At 39.6% G+C, this 17119-nt stretch overlaps 2 protein-coding genes across 3 annotated transcripts in view; one reads left to right on the forward strand and one right to left on the reverse strand.

Annotated features, from left to right (window-relative positions):
• On the forward strand, positions 1 to 15084 carry LOC134178640 (heat shock factor protein-like). Of its 2 annotated transcripts, none has more exons than XM_062645527.1 (13): positions 1 to 161; positions 4925 to 5033; positions 5096 to 5223; positions 5287 to 5420; positions 12331 to 12406; positions 12473 to 12540; positions 12602 to 12722; positions 12783 to 12846; positions 12903 to 13221; positions 13286 to 13388; positions 13445 to 13498; positions 13559 to 13799; positions 14943 to 15084. In XM_062645527.1, exons 1-13 carry the CDS (start codon positions 60 to 62, stop codon positions 15053 to 15055), a joined length of 1632 nt encoding a protein of 543 aa, XP_062501511.1. In that variant the 5' UTR covers positions 1 to 59; the 3' UTR covers positions 15056 to 15084. The 2 variants fall into 2 exon arrangements, with proteins under 2 accessions (XP_062501511.1, XP_062501512.1); XM_062645528.1 differs by having other exon boundaries at positions 12906 to 13221.
• Positions 14915 to 17119, reverse strand: part of LOC134178639 (beta-catenin-like protein 1) — a 17394-nt gene continuing 15189 nt past the window's right edge. Inside the window, exon 17 of the mRNA XM_062645526.1 lies at positions 14915 to 15211. Within this exon, the coding sequence (XP_062501510.1) occupies positions 15123 to 15211 (89 nt within the window). The 3' untranslated portion in view covers positions 14915 to 15122. The remainder of the gene's footprint in view (positions 15212 to 17119) is intronic.

A 17119-nucleotide genomic window follows, 5' to 3' on the forward strand; every position in this document is an offset into this window, starting at 1 on the left:
ATTAAAGTTTGCATTTTTCATGCCCAGTTTCTGTTGTGTTGGATGACACAAAGAAAAAAATGAGCGTGTCATATGCGGGGAATGAGATTCCTGCTTTTCTATTGAAACTGTGGAGAATGGTGGACGAGCCTTCGTGCGACGATCTCATCTCATGGAGCACGGTATGCATGCGATCACTCCTAAAGTTATAATAAGTTTTGCTGTGTGCTATGTGATATGGTAAGTAACGTATTAAGTAGCTGTCGTCAACACTGGTGAGATAGGTTTAGATATCTGGGGACGAACCAACTAGCTAAGTTGGAATTGCACGGATGGGCGGACATTAATATTGGTACAGAATAGACGTTAGGACAGGTAGCATAGTTTGTACTTTTGCTATAAGTATTTTCGATCATATAATATGTCTGTCAGTCTATGGGTTTGCTGTTTAATTAAAGTTTTCATCGCTCAGTGATCAAGGTATCATTGAATAAAAACGAGGGAGCATTAATTTTAAAAATTGTTATTCTGATTGGTTAAACTGCATCAAAATCTATTTTGTCTGTATTTGTATTTGTATTTGTATTTCTTTTGCTACGGAAAGCCCTCAACTCAGCAGTCGATCTTCCGGGTACTGTGCCGAGCTCTATCTAGACATGAATATTTACGCTAACATAAATACTACATATCTAAAGTAACTGAAAGACTATCTAATATTGTAGAACACAGGGATCTAAATATTGTCTACACTGTAACAAAACTTCCATAGAAGCTGCTTAAGATCGGATGCTTTAGAGACTATTCTTAGCCTACATGGAAGAGAATTCCAGAACTCAATCCACTTGAATTCAAAGATGAAGTCACGGTGAAAAATAATGGAGCAATAACTAAGATTACATCAATAAGTGTAGAAGAAGTAGCTGTGATGCGAGTGGGAGATTCCACTAGATTTTGGAGGTTGATACTATCACTTGTAGGTGATTATTTGTATTAAAAAGTCAACATTTAAATCTCATAGGAGAGTAGCATCACAGGTGGGAAAATCAGTGTAGATGGCATCCATTATAGACGTAAGAGACTGAGTGAATTTATAAAATCACGCCGAAGATGGACGATACAAACAGCTAACAACAAATCTTTTTCCATGACAAAACTCCACTGCAACAAAAATACCCTTCCAGTTCTCCAGAACTTGGGAGATGAGATTGAAGAGCAGAAATTTCTGAACAACGTAGATGCTGAGAAATATAAAGACACACTCCACCACCATAGCAAGAGCGATCTGACCTATAAAAGTTGTAGCCTCTAACCCTGACAATACCACTGCAAATAGATTCATCCACCTTTGTTTCATCTAGAGCTAAAATATCAACTGAGCAGTACTGCAGCAACAGCCGAATCTGATCCACTTTCGAGACTAATCCATTAATGTTCAAATGAGCCAAAAGGTAGCCACGATGAGGGTCCCGTATTTTTCTAACATTAGAAAACAATGAACCATGAACATCAATGTTATCACTGCAATTTAGAACACTGCTGTCAATAGGCATAGCTGCAAGTGAATTATTAGAGACTTCAAAGAAGGAGTGTTCAAACTGTGGGATGTCACATCTGTAACACTCCTATTTACTCATTTCCTGAGCTAAACGTAAATAGGTAGTTTGGCCATGTCCAAACAAGTAGTATGATACCATTTAAGACATGAGTTGCAAAAAAATCCTGCATTGATTCTTACACACGCCTTTGACAGTAACCACACAAACACTTGACTGGACCAGGGTTTAATTTAACATCATCGCACAGGAAAAGAAACAAAAGCCATAGTCTTGACTTGCCACTATAACGTAACAGTAGCCAACCGTTATATGAACAATTATGATGTAATAGCTGCCATCGGTTATGTAAATGACCGAGTTCAAACACGACAGTAAAACTTCGGATACGACATCCTCGAACAACTAAACCATCCTCCATGAAAGTGTATCTTTGCAACAACGGCGTAAAGTTATCATCTTTACGAATTTCCGATTCATGAGGACAACAAAGACGATAAGATGAGATATTTTGACGAAAACAATGATTCTCATAGTGTACCGACGAAGAAAAACTCGGAACACTTACAAACATTGAGCAGTTCAACACACAAAGACAGCAAACAAAAAACCCATTTCTGTAATATTACATCCGGGTCTAATGTCGGATTACATAGCTCTTGTACAGGCCATTGTTCAACAATGGGGTTTTTCAAAGCAGTGGTGTCACTCAATTGACATCCAAGTTGGCCATGGTTGCTCGAATTTAGAATGTGTGGTCTCCTAGCAGCTGGCCTTCCCAGTTTTGGAGGCTTAACAATGCCATTGTTCGAAGTCTGGTGGAGAAATGTGGTGGAAGATGAAGGAAAACATGCTTTGTAAGTCAAATGAATCAGTTGACCTTATGTGAATGAAGTAGTTTGGCCTATAAAGAAGAGTGCCTTGTATTTCTGACTACAGAGAGTCTAAATTTGTATGTGAGGAACACTGTTGCAAACAACGTATAAGGACTGAAATTTAAGAAAAATGTGTGATTTCAGCACTTTGCAGTAGGCACAGTCTATTTTATTGACATGTTTCAGGATGTGCCGGACATTCAGAACGTGTCACTGCCATCCAATAAACCACAGTTGCTGGGTTCTTTAAGCACACTAACAGGAATAGAGCGCTGTTAAGTTTTTTTTATTTGTTGACGATTATTGCTCATGACGGGCATCAGACGAGAGAAGTCCTTTCGAATTCTCATTCACTTCAAATCATCAGAGAGTATAATGATGGATGCTGTATTGAAATGACATAATAACTGGTATGTAGTTTTACAAGATTACATGCTTAAAGCCAGAATTAATTTGTGAAATTAGTGGATTGAATTAGTTAAAGGTAACTTTAGCATCTATTTTTAGAACAATTTACTCATGTTGGCCTTTGTAGAAGCTGAATATGTTGTAAGACAAATTATCATAGTTTTTTTGTGTTAGCACTTTGTGATGAAGTAGAGAAAGAAATTTAGAAAATGTGTCTTTCCTCTGCATGCGCATTCTTTACAGTACACTTTTGTATGTTTTGTGTCATGGCCAATTGGTAAACAGTTTGAGGCTTTGCACAAAGGTAATCAGTTATGCCAAAAACAACCTGCCGTTGGAATTAGAAAGTGATTCATGGGTGATGCAAACAAGAGTGAATTGCAAAGGTTGTCAGAAGTAATTACACTGAAATATTTGTATCTTCAACTTAATGGTATACACATTGAAAACCCTTAGGGTTGTTCAAAGTATTGTTAATTTCACAAGCGTACAAAGCGCACACTTTTTTGAAACCCCCTCTCCTCCTCTCCCCAAAGCATACGCAATATTGTTGATGTATAATTCTATAGCTTTGACCATGTTTCCATCTATTAGAGTGTTGATGCATGGTCTTTAGTGCTTCTGCATTGATACAGCTCTTTCTCCATTGCAGTTGCCCCACTCGAATGATGTTAGTGTGAGGTTTCGGTCATTCAAGGAGACAAAGACAAAAACATTGAGAAGTCATGGTAGACACAGCTGGGCTCTTTATGGGCGACTGATATTGTTTTAGAGCAAAACCTGATAGTAGGCTGCCACGGTTGTACATGTTTGTAAATCCCGTACATACTGGTGACTAGCACGGGAACAATGCATGATGGATTTCTGGTCAGAAATTAGCACAAGCTATTTGTTACTGATCAACATTTACAAAGCGTACAGAGGCCATAACCCCTTCCCCTAGTGTGCGTTTTGTATGCTCGTGAAATTGTCAATAAATTTTGAACAACACTAGTAATTTCTGAAATGATATTGTTTTGATAAATTAATGGATTCTGCACAGGGGACAGGCTGTCTGCCTGTTTTCTAAATTCTATCAAACCTTTATTATATTAGAACATTATGTTATAGTCTAGAACATGCTATTTTGAAAATTGCTGTCTATAATCTCAGTTGTATGACGAACTGTTTCACTTAGAATGCATACCAACTTGTGAAGGACTGCTGTAATGCTGTGTCTTTGGTGATTCACTGATAATCTGAAAATGATGTAGAGTCTGCTTTGTTGTTCTGGCCAAGGGACCCAACCACCTCAAAATCACAGCTGCTGAGGTGGTGACGAAACCTGAATGAGTTAAATTTTATTTTTAACAGATAAGCATGGCTACATTAAGATGAAACTCGGGACTGGTTTTTTACTAGTTGCCACGCGTAGCCTGTTTTCACATATGCATGTGATAAGATAATATTCTTTCATCAGTGTGCCACATCATAGGTTATGTTGCAATTTCATGTGACTTGCTTTCAATGTCTAGGCAAGGATAATTTCAATTCGTGGTTCACATTGGTGTGTGTGTGTGTGTGTGTGTGTGTGTGTGTGTGTGTGTGTGTGTGTGTGTGTGTGTGTGTGTGTGTGTGAGTGAGTGAGTGAGTGAGTGAGTGAGTGAGTGATGTTATGGTGTGTGGTGTGGTGCGGCATCTGTACCTTAATTATGACGGATTTGCATTTGAGGGTGAAAACATCCAGAATCGTTAGGTTGTAAGTTCAAGTTGCAGTGAGTGAAGACGTAATTCTCTCGGGTAAAAACTCAGACAATTTGTGTCTTTCGACTCAGCAGTATAAAATGAGTACCTAGTGTTTGACTGAGGTGGACAAATCTGCTGACTTTGGCATTGTCGTCATCGACATCTGGGTTTAAATGGAACTTGGTTTCCAGACCTGTGTTTGTGCCATGATTAGTGCCCTTGCAAATATCACGCTAATCTTCAAGTGGACTGTTAGCAGTTGCCGTAGTTCTTTGCCTAGTGCATGGAGAACTTATTCTAATGACAGGTTACACTCATGTATACAAGTATACTGGTCATACTCGTATAGTAGTTTAACACCTTATTATGTGGTCTTGTTGGTAGGAGGGAAACAGCTTCATTGTGTATGACCAAGCAGAGCTGTCTAAAGAGATCCTGCCAAAGTTCTTTAAACATGGAAACTTTGCCAGCTTTGTCCGACAACTAAATATGTGTATGTGTGATTTTACCTGGTGATTTGCTAACATGATACTATGGAATACTTACCATGAACAGATGGATTCCGTAAGATTATCAGAGCAGACCAAGGGAGTTTAAAATCAGCAGAGAAAGAAAACCTAGAATTTTGTAATCCAAATTTCAAAAAGAACAATTTCTCACTCATTGTTAATATGAAACGGAAAGTCAGTCTTGAATTTATTGCAGAGATGATCAGCAAACCACTGTTTATGACCTTGATACCATAGATTTCTACAAATGTGAGGACAGCTGCTGCTGAAACCAAAGTAAAATATGAAGATGTTGAGCGACTGTTGACTGATGTTCATGAAATGAAAGGTCGCCAAAGTGATGTCAATCAGCAAATTGAAACTCTTACCAAGTAAGATGCTTAATAATGACAGACTGTGATACAATCAAGTTTGAATTTCTGTAATATATAATAAACACCAGCCATAGTGTGCAGTACAGACGAGCAAACAAACAGACAGGCAGACAGGTAGGCAGGTAGACTGACAAATAAAGGCTGGTTTACAATAATTTATTCAAGCTGGGCATCAGCCCAGTATAACGTCAACATGATGTCAGCGTCCTACTGTAAACATAGTAACATCTTTTACCGAGATGCTACATTTTGAGCAGCGTCAAGACATTAGACCTCTTTCAAGCATCAACGTAACATAAGCCAGAAATAGTGCAGTTTCTAACTACCAATCGGCTTGTTGCGCTTTCACTCACATGATCGATGCCAGACATTTTTGCAGCTGATAAGACGTTGCTGGGTTGTGCTCAGACATGTTACTGTAAATCAATAAGTTTCAGCGTCTGACTACGTTTACATGCATTATACGATGGGCTGACGCTCGGCTTGCTTAAGTTACTGTAAACCAGCCTTAAGGTACTTCATGTTTTGAGATGCAACCAACAAACAGATTTGTGAAGATCCCATGCTGCAATTGTGGGTGATGCAGGTGAAGTCAGCACTAGCTTTATTATCGTATTAATGCTACTCAACTAAATGAGATTGACATATAGACAGACAAATTTCAGCCTTGAAGCTCGCCTGAGTTTGAGTTGTGATATGCCACTGGCCTTTCATACGTATACTGTAATGAGAATGTGAATGTGGTAAGATCAATGACAAAGAGTAGACAGTTTCAGGTTGAGTTGTGATATGCCACTGCCCTTTCATACTGTAATGTGAAATGTGAATGTGGTAAGATCAATGACAAAGAGTAGACAGTTTTCACACTTTGACTTACAAATGTGATGGTGACAGCAATGATGATGGTAATGATGATGATGATGATGATGCAGTTGCAGTTGAAGATTTATGCAAAACATGCTGTTCAACAATGTGTAGCATTTGGAATTAGTGAAAGGGGTAATAATGGACTCCACATTTGATCCAAATAGTAAAGACTGTTATGTTGCATTCTAAAGCCAAGGTTTAGCTGTACACAAGCCAAGTTTCCAGTAGGCTTCTATTTAGGACAGGCTTCAATTTGAGTCAGACTTCAGTGGAATGACAGGTGCTAATTTTACAATGAATCAAATCTGACTGGCACCCAATTTTGAACAGAACGATATTGGGTATTACATCAACAGCAGCTGTAAAAGATGCAGCAAACTTAACCCTACCATACTTTCATCCACTGAATGCGCTTGTGAATTTTGAGAGTAGGACTAGCTTTGCAGCTCTGACTACAGCAAGCTTGATCATGATGGTGTACAGTTTTTCCTTTGATTATATCACAGACAAATGCAAATCATGTGCAGACGATCAGCTGAATGACTTGCCATTTACAAGCCTCGGCTTGTATTCAGGACCGGCTACTGAGCCAGAAACAACATCGAAAACAGTAGTTTCTATTTGAGACAGCTTTAATTGAAAGTCGGCTTTAATACACAACATTACGATAGTACTATATAACCGGTTATTTCTGCGGTCTTAAATTTCTGTGGTCTTAAATTTCTGCGATTTGAGAATTTAGACAAAGTTTTAAATACTGCAAATTGAATTTCTGAATTCTAACCAGAAAGACAGTTACCGGTACACGTACACACATGTACAAGTACACGTGTATATACATGTGTCCGAACAGTGACTTTTTGGAACTGTGAGGATAAGCCTATTAAAATATCTGCGAATGTTATTTGTGCGTTCTGTGATTTCTTCTCAAAATTTGCAGAAATATGATGATTGCAGAAAAAACCGGTTGTATGGTATATTTCTGCTGACCTCGTACCAGACCCTCGTGCCTGGAGTTGTTGTGTCATACAAGTACCGTATTACCCCGCATTTTGCTGCATGCCGGTATAAATGTAGGCTCGAGTGTCTAGCCGGTCATCTCCCCTCGTGGAGGAGAAAGACGGGGTGAGATGACTGGCTGGACACTCAAGCCTAGTGTAAATGAGGTTTACAAAACTCACATAAAGTAGTTCTGGTAACTAAACCGGCATGCCAGTATAGGGTGGGTAAGATCCGGTGCAATGGGTGATACTGGTGAAGGCAAGGCGATAGATATTAACATCCGTGCACGTAATCCATGATGGCAGAGCTGGATGACACTTTGAGAGGCAGGAGAGAGATGCGATTGCCATGGAAAGAGCATCAAATACGCGTTTGAGGCAACGTTATTCTGGTACGTGAAAGAAAATCATATGCCATTGCCACAGAACTGCACGTACTTTGAAGCAGTCGTTTGACCCCACGTTTTGCTGCATGTCGGTAAACCCCAAAGAATGCCATCACCCTGGTCAACTTCGTCGTATACCGGCATGCAGCAAATGTGGGGTAATACAGTACTGAGAACGACAGCACTAGAGGGTCTGGCTACCTTTGCCTGTTTGGAATTAGCAAGTTGTGAAATCTGGAAATGTGCAACACAAAGTGATTACTCCATCTTAAAAACAGACAGTCTTCTTGTGGAAAGTGAATCATGCTTCAAATGCATTAGCAAAGAATTCATATTAAACAAGCACAAACATTTTGGAAAAAACAAGTAATGTAGGGTTGAAGTCTCAAAAGTGACAACAAGGGAGAATTGTAGGCACAGTGACAGGAATGTTAACACTTGTAAATGTATGAAAACAAGGTAGGGTTGTAGTGACAGTACACACAGCTCCATGAAGTAGAATAACACTAGTCATTCTTTTATTGCTGCAGTTCTGTTCCCTGAACATCAGATTGCTGCAATGTAGGGATGATGTAATGCTGTATTCTACACATTCATGGAGCTATCTGGGTTGTCGTCAGCAATCTCAAGGCGTAGCATAATGCCTTAGGTGGAAAAGTGGGTGTGGGCACTATGCTTAGAACATGAAGCCCAAACACGAAACGTTAATGATAGCTTGTCATCTTTCACTAGGTTATGACTTTCATTGGCAGATTAGTCTTGTGTAGCCTGACCCTCGCCTGCCGCATCATACTTCCGGGCAAGAAAGGGTCTGGTGAACTTCTTTGAAGCCACTGTGTTGCTGCTTCACTGTTAATGGTGAACTAAATACCAGATTTAGTTTCGTAACACTTTACTAAAGACCTAATCGGTATGCACGCCGTGCAAACACCTTCACTTGTCTTCTCTTGTTTTGCGGTGATCATTTGTTGTCTATGAAGATGTGTACTAAGAAACTACAGATTCTTTGCTGTTAGTGAAACCTGCATGTATACTGCAAGCCAGTGCAAATCACGGGAGCCTTGACGTCAACAAGATTCGATCTCTTGCAGTCACAATCGACATCTGACTTATGCGTAGTGTTGTGCACTGTACTTTTGTTTCACAACGGAAACTGGATGTGTATGTACTACTTGATGCTGTTGACGTCCAAAGCGACTGCAGACAGTTGAGAGCAGTAGATATCTGGAAGGGCTAGAAGCTGATATCATCAAAACAAGACTACGAGTGCATACCTATCTGGACTTTAGTAAAGCATTTAATTAAGAAACCAAATGTCTGCATCATTGAAGCACTCAGTCTTGCTTTCTACGGCTTGTTGCCATGAAAAAGATGAACTTATAGCAGTTTGAAAAACTGTACTTTCACACTATTTGTGCGTCGATCCCTAAAACTTTGACTGCTTTAGTTTCTTATCTTTACTTTATTGCTAGTTGATATTAATTATTAGTTTTAAACGTTAATAGTAATTTAGATAATGATGTTATCTTTCTACACCTTGAAATTATTCTGGCAACAATCTTGGAGCTATGTATGCTATCACTACAACCCTACCTTGTGTTCATACTTTACAAGTGTTACATCCCCTCACTGTACCTACAACCCTGCCTTGTCCCATCCTTTGAGATGTCAATCCTACATTACTTTCATTTTTCCGAAATGATTGTGTAAGAAGGCGCTCCCCTGACGTCCCGCGTGTGTTCCTTCCACTCACTCCTTTCATAAATGTGGCTAGCCCCTGCACATCAGCACATCACGTGCAGCTATATCCTGTAGAAATTAGGTCTCTAGGCTAAACTTCAGACCATGTTACCTGCTCTTGAAGAAAGTGCCAGATGAAAAATGAGCAATTCCAGTTGGTGGCTGTTTGGGGAAGAGTTGTATCAGATCTTTCTGGCTTTCTGGGAGGTTCAGTAGGAACACGTTTCTTTATTCTCTTCTGCCTCTTCTGGCAGAGACGGAAGAGGTTCGAATAAAGAAACGACATGGAAGATGTTGAGCATGCACTCATGTTAATTTTCGGCAATGGATGATTTTTGTTTCGAACAGGCAGGAGTCGTAGCAGAAGTGATGTTGTTGCTTCCTTCTGATGACGAAATGAGATTTTTGTCATTTAGAGAGCTTGAAGAAGTTGTTACGCATGCGCTAACTGACAACAAAAAAAAAAGAAACACAGCAGAGCTTATTGCGTCACTTCTCGACCTCTTCTCTTCCAACAGCTCTGATCGCTCTTCTGATACCTCCCCAAAAATAAAGAAACGAAGCAGAATCTTTTCTGTCTCTTTAGAAGAGGCAGAAGGGAATAGAGAAACACGACTTAGCATTCTTAAATTATGAATGCACTGTGTAATGCTTCATCTATGCTCTAGAGTGGATTTTGGCAAAGTTCTCAGACCGGAAGTGTAATATATTGTAATACATTGTATCAGTCAGCAATCTTGAATCCGTGTCAACCCTACATACATACCAACGCTGCTACATTGGTTATAAGGACTTAAAAGCCATGATTTCAGAATGGAATAGAGTTGATTATATTACAGAAACGGGTAATGATGATTTCATATGTGCACTTCAAAGATTCAATTAGATCAACTGCAACCTGACTTTTCTTTTCTTTGTGTTTGCTTTCTGTCTTCAAGTTATCTTTGTTAGTTTACCTATTATGAACTGTACTATGAAGAAGTATGAAAGAAACTAAATTATAATCATTTGCCAGCGTGTGGAGTGACTGTTCTCAAGATTTGAATATGACCTAACCATAGGGAGTCAATGACTACTGCTCTAATATATACTCACCTTGACATTGTTGTAGTTGATGCAAAATCTAGAACTGACCTTGTCACGAACTAGATGTTTCACTTGCACACAACTACTATAAGCAAAAGGATGTCATTGGCAATATTCCAATTGTCTTCCGTTGGCCCTCTTCTGATGGGGTGGTGAGCAAACCAGTTCCTTCAACAAGGGTCATCTGAGACAAAGTAGACAAACAAATAACACAAAAATTGAAAGTTTCTGGAGACAATTGTATTGCTCTTCAGTAGTGTAACATGAGAATGAACACAAGAAAACTTGTAGACACTCACAATTGAGACATCTACTATAGATTCTTATTACCGATGCGTGAAACACTAGGTATAGTAATGTGTTGGGGTACGTACGACCGACTGACTGTTAGGCAACGGCATAACAGGTGATCGCTGATTGAGGCAAATGCGTGACCAAATGTCAGCCTCTTTCTCATACTCTTCTAATTGGCTGTGACCTATTACATTCAAGCTGTAAAGCTATGGCTCTCGGAGGGTTTGCACTGTAGTGCTTCTTCAGTCTAAGCAGTTGTTCCTTCTTTCGTTTATGTATTTGCATACTACCCTCTGAGGTCACTGGATGTAATCTGTATTGTAGTTGCAATCTATGAGATATACAAAGTGCCATAAATAGACAGACAGACAGACACAAAATAGCAAGTATGTCAGCGGATGAAGTCAGAAGACTAAATGCAGTGGAGTTTATTGCCCTTCTGGTGCAAATGCTTTTCAGTCCAACTCCAAAATTGCAATGCGAACATCATCTCAAAGAAGTTGTCTTCATTGATTGGAGACAACAGATGTGACTTTTATGCCACTCGGTACTTTAGCCTCTATCTGACAGTGAAGGCTTTGCATGTAGTATAGCTGTATTTAGAGTTATTAGTTCCTTCAACTTGACAAGTTTTGTTTGAGTTCAGTTTAGTTCATGAACAGTGATAGTAGTTGGGCAGCATATATAATTATTTGATTTGAAGAAATGTATAATAGATAAATGTTCAAATAAATGTGAATGACAGGCAACAGACAGACAGATTGTTTTATTGATTTACAACAAGCAAATCTTCAAAAGTAAATAAATCCACATCAGTCCATTGCTCTGTTTGTCAATTCAGACCTATTATACATGTATATAAATGGATTAAAAACTGAATAGCCCTATCTCTAAATATGTCTACCTCTACTTGACAGACCAACAGACAGACAGACAGACAGACTCCACATGCTGACACGTGTCTTCCCTGGAGAAGTAGATGAGAACATACACAATAGAGACTATCAAAGTAGTTTGCATTAAACTAAAGCTGAACTCAGTAGATTGCTTGTATTTAGTGTTAGAAATGTAACGTAGAGTTTGTGTTTCAATAAATGAAATTGACAGACAGACAGACAGACAGACAAACATTTAGAGACAGGGACCATAGGCCCCTTTCGTCTAGTCATGTGTATGTGTATTTAGTGCATTTAGTGTGCATTGTAGTTTTAACCAGTTTTATGTATGTACTAGATGTAATGGACACGTAGATTAGCTATTGCTTTGGTGCTATAGTTCATTTATGAAAAATATATGTATTGACAGACTGACAGACAGACAGACAGACAGACGGTTAAATATATATTGCATTTAGTTGTTAGTTGTTTTCTCTTGCTTTTATTGTCATAGGACAGACAGACAGACAGACAGACAGACAGACAGACAGACAGACAAACAGAAAAATGACAGCCCAACAGTACAGGTATGGTGGTAAACTTTTCAAGTAATGAAGAAATCGTCAGGTAATTCGGTGCATCTAAATTTTCTGCTCAGGGACAAGAAGGCAATGCGGGATGAACTATCTAGCTTGAGACAAAAAAGTGATCAACAACAGGCTGTTATTAACAAGGTGAGTTCTACAAATTACCACTTAGAAATTACCAGAGTGCTAAGTATTTTAATTCCTATGCGACAGCTCATTCACTTCTTGTTGCGCCTGCTCTACACAAAAACGGAAAGAATTGGCCCTGTTGGTCGGAAACGGTACTCTGCTGTATTTTAGTAGTCATCAGGTGGTGACACTTTTATGTAATTGTTCTTGTAGACCACTTGCCTTGCTAGAAAGAGAATCTCGATTCCCGGCATCTTCTAAAATTGTTGCTCTACCTGACCATTACAGTGATGAAGTGCTAGATGTTGGCAATGCTACCTACACAATCGCTTCAGTTAGTTACTGGTCTATGGTGATTTGTACATATCATTCATTGTCTGTTTGACTCATACAGCCTACTGACACAAATATCTCTGTTGTTGCTGTTCCAGACATCATCAAGAAGCCTAGTACCACAAGTACTTTTTCATAGTTGTGATGATAATGTTCTGTTTATGAGATAAATAATGTACAGTAGTGTCCCTCCCAGTTTCAGTTGTAGATGCTATTACAACTGGTGGAATCGAGATGACTCAACCTGCAGGGTATACCAATAGTTCTAGTTTGGCAACTGCAACTAATGCTCTGGCAGATCCTCAAGATCTGGCTGTATTGCCCCATGAAGCCTATTCCCAGGCTGCTCGTCCCCAAAGTATTGAGATACAGAGTGACCTCATTCCTGTTGATCCTTGGGAAACATCCTTGTCACCAACATCTGTATCCATAGCATCCTTACTGTCTGATGATCCAGGTTGTCTAATGCCACAAGTGCCAGAATGTGAAGTGACTGACATGTTAGTGTTGTACTTTGTTGCCCAGTAGCCAGTGCCTACTATGTGCCTACTATGTTCATTATAGCTCTTCTCTAATGGAGCATTTGGACAGTCTGGATGAAGGAATTGACAGCGTGCGAAATGTTTTTGAAACCAGTGATGCATTTGACTCATCGGTTGTTACAGATGTAAGAATAATTTTTTTGGGAATTTTGGGCTGTTTTGTGTCACTACTTTGTTTTAGCTTTTCACTCCCAATGCTCGATCTCCAGCTGCCACTTTGGATAGCAATACACAGGTATTGTCAAATTCACTTTAATAATTGAACCATATCTGAGTGATACAACAATGGGTGTAGATGCTGCTGGATGCATTAGCTGCCGGAGAAGAGCCATCACAGAATGCAGTTCGAAATTTGCAGCATAATATTGCCAAGGATGGAATGTTACTTCCTATTAGTGAAGTGAGCACGGCATATCCTCATTATGGTGGTGTAGAAAGTCCAGTGGAAGAGATAGACACAACACTGCCAGGAAAAGACAATGTCATAACCAAAGCTGTTGTTCCCATTACTGGAGCACAGGCTACACGACAGTTCGGTGAGTCAAGTGGTATCTGTCCTTCCCTATGTCATTAGTTGATAATTAGCAAACACAGCATCACCTGTTGTAAGCTTAATAGTCTGACTATTGAATACCAAGTAAAGTTTACCACCCAAAATTAACCATGACATCTACCCTCTGTTACTGCATTTAGTTCAAGATATGGGCCACTTCCAGTTAATTAATACATGAAAGGATTAGTAAAAAAAACAAAGAAAACGGTACGAATGACTCTCCCTTTGTCAGTCTTAGTTTGTACATTTCGTAAAAAAAAAAGACTCAAAATGCCGAGGACGGTATTAGGATGCCATCCCACATTAACACTTTGAGGCACTAGAAAGGAATATGTTCATTAGTTTCAATGCATATTGATTGGCATAATATCAACAAAATGTACAGAGCAACATTTATGTGAATGTTTATGCGTAAGAATTCTGCCTGTGTTGAAGGGTTCGTTCAAAATTGTCGGACAATTTCTTTTTCTTTCCATTTCTTTTGTCACTCATCAGTCTCCTTTGCTTCTTAGTCACGTACGAGAGCAAAATCGAGACTCATTTCACTCTTCTCATCAAGAAATTATAACAGAGTTGACCCCTCAAAAGGGGACCCTTGATTCAATTTTTAGCGCATATGTTGCATTCACCTGGCATCATCGTTATGTCGATCCGTCTCTCCGTTTTGCCGTAAATCCATATGACAAGTGCTGACGTACATATATATATATATCACGACCTCAATTGACATGACAAGAGAGAGGCCAATGATAGACGGATGGACGGACACACACACACACACACACACACACACACACACACACACACACACACACACACACACACACACACACACACACACACACACACACACACATGCACACACACACACACACACTGGCAAATACTACTGTACTTTGATGACTGAATACTTTGCTGTGATATCAGCCTGAGACTGTCAAGTAAGTGCAGTCAATGGGTTTTCCTATTGTTACATTAGTGAACACAATTGTGACCATGCTATTAATAGACAAAGAGATACATTTTCTTGTATGTAGTCTAGCTGTGTAATACTGCTGAGATTCATTTGAAAAATGGTAAACAAGTTATAACTTGCTGATTCGAGTGGAATTGTATTGATTTGTAGACTGGGTTTCTAGTCAAACAATTTCTGTGTCACCAAACAGATATGAAGCAGGAATCACCTCAAATTATGATCAGAAGAATGAGACTGCTCCTGACACTGCTCATAGATTATAGCAACTATTGCTCATAATAGGTATGGTTCAGTTAGTGTTGCTACTTGATTATTAGATGACGTTGGTAGTTAAAGTTCTGACAGTAAAGACAGTAACCTCTGACGTTCCAAGTCCCTGTTGATCTTGTCATCCAGGTCTCCGACATTGTCAGCATACTCTAGGAACACAAGCAGCTGCAATCAATTACAGTAAACTAATCAGATAGTGGCAATAATAGTGTCAACATCATTGCAGTTTATAAATCTGATTTGGCTTTAGGCAAGCGAGAGATTCACTACAGACAGAGGGGATTGAAATTAGCAACAACTACCTTACCATCCTAGCAAATACTATATACTATCACCACTACAGTTATGAAGTTGCTAGACTACACACAGGATCACTACTGTTAGAAATTGGGTTGCCAGTTTGTAAAGCCACCTGACCTGTACTCTTGATGAGTATTGTCCATGCCCTTGGCATCCCAATTAAAAGTGCAGGGTCATGGTCGAACATGCGCACTGCATCCCTTTGAAAAGGGTGCACTTTTTCAAACACTCAGTAACCGCAAGGACTTACGCTCTAATTAGCACTGAAGGCAAAGCTGACTGATGTCTCTCTATAGCCTGAATTGGAACAATCAAGACGTTGCAGTATGAGGTTGAGTTAGACTGTGACTCTGGTAGTTAAATTCTAGTCTTTTTAGATTTAGTTCTTGAAATTTTTGTTTTATAACCTCAAACTGAGGTTGCTACACTGCAGTTTCGGTAAAATTTGACAAGCACCCTCACACTTCGAGCCAGATCGGAGTTCCTTACGCTCTGCACGTGACCAGAAAGCACACGTCATGTTCCCATATGTTGCATCTGCAGTAGTCACATCTTTCTCTCAGAGTAATCAAGTGCACTCAGTTCACAGTGAGCACCAAAATTTGTATTGTTTAAAGCTTACACTGCTGCCGTGCCTGTCAATCGACACCTAAATAGCCAATTTTTCAGTAGTTTCGTCTATTGACCTTTGAACATGCGCAACATATGAACAGCATTGGAGGGCTAACTACTAATCGAAACTGATTTCTTGCCAGGACACTTGAACATATGTTACGTACAATAGCTATGATGCAAAAGCTACCTCACTTGAGATTGGCTCAAGTGCGCATGTCCGACCATGACCGTGCACCTTTAAACATGGCCTAACAAAAGCCAAATAGACAGAGTAATCATATGAAGCACATTTAATTAATTAAGCTACTGTAGGTGAAGATTCACCAACATCAGTTTAAAGCACCAAAAACTCTTAGCATCTCTAATATAAGTATGTGTATGTGTGTGTTTGACTGTGTATTGTATGTATTCTCTCATTGTAAGAGGCTGTACCTATTGTAGCGTCTCTAGGCAGTGTCTCTGATGTTGCGTCAGTACACGGATTCAGATTTACTAGAATCTCCACATGTTCGCTAACATACAGGGTCATTAACTAACATACATAACTCAACAAGTCCCGGACACTATGCTACTACTACGTCTCCCCGTCTAGAGATCCGATCTAACAGGAGGACGACTAACTCGTCCTGAATGCAAAACTGTTTCTTGTTTCACAGAAGTGTCTGATGGTTTTCACTGACGTCTTGTCCAAATCTTCTCCTTGAACTTTTGTAGTGTCTCTAAAAATCTGCTCGTTAAGTTCCGTCTGTCCGCTCGGGTTTTGGAAGTCTTCCGAGTTTGTGTCAACCGGGCTATCCACACTTGTCCGAATCAGATTCAGGCTGCAGTGGTTTTGTCGAAGTTGTCTTGTAGGTGTCTGAATAACGTATGATCGAAGGCTTGTTGTTTCTACCACCGTACCGTATCGTTTCTGGTCAGGAATCCAGACTTGTAATCCAACATCCAAAGTAGTCAACTCACGAGCATTGTGGTGTCTGTCAAAGTTGGCGTTCATCTGTTTGTATAGCAGTTCTCGGCTTTGAATCAGGTTTACCGTCTAGTAATTTTGGCTTCAACTGTTCAGTGATGATTGGCACTGCGGTTCTCAACTTCCTGCTCATCAAAAGTTTGGCCGGACTATAACCGTTATGAAGTGTTGATCT

Source organism: Corticium candelabrum, chromosome 4 (genome assembly GCF_963422355.1).
Source record: "Corticium candelabrum chromosome 4, ooCorCand1.1, whole genome shotgun sequence".
NCBI classification, from domain to species: Eukaryota; Metazoa; Porifera; class Homoscleromorpha; order Homosclerophorida; family Plakinidae; genus Corticium; species Corticium candelabrum.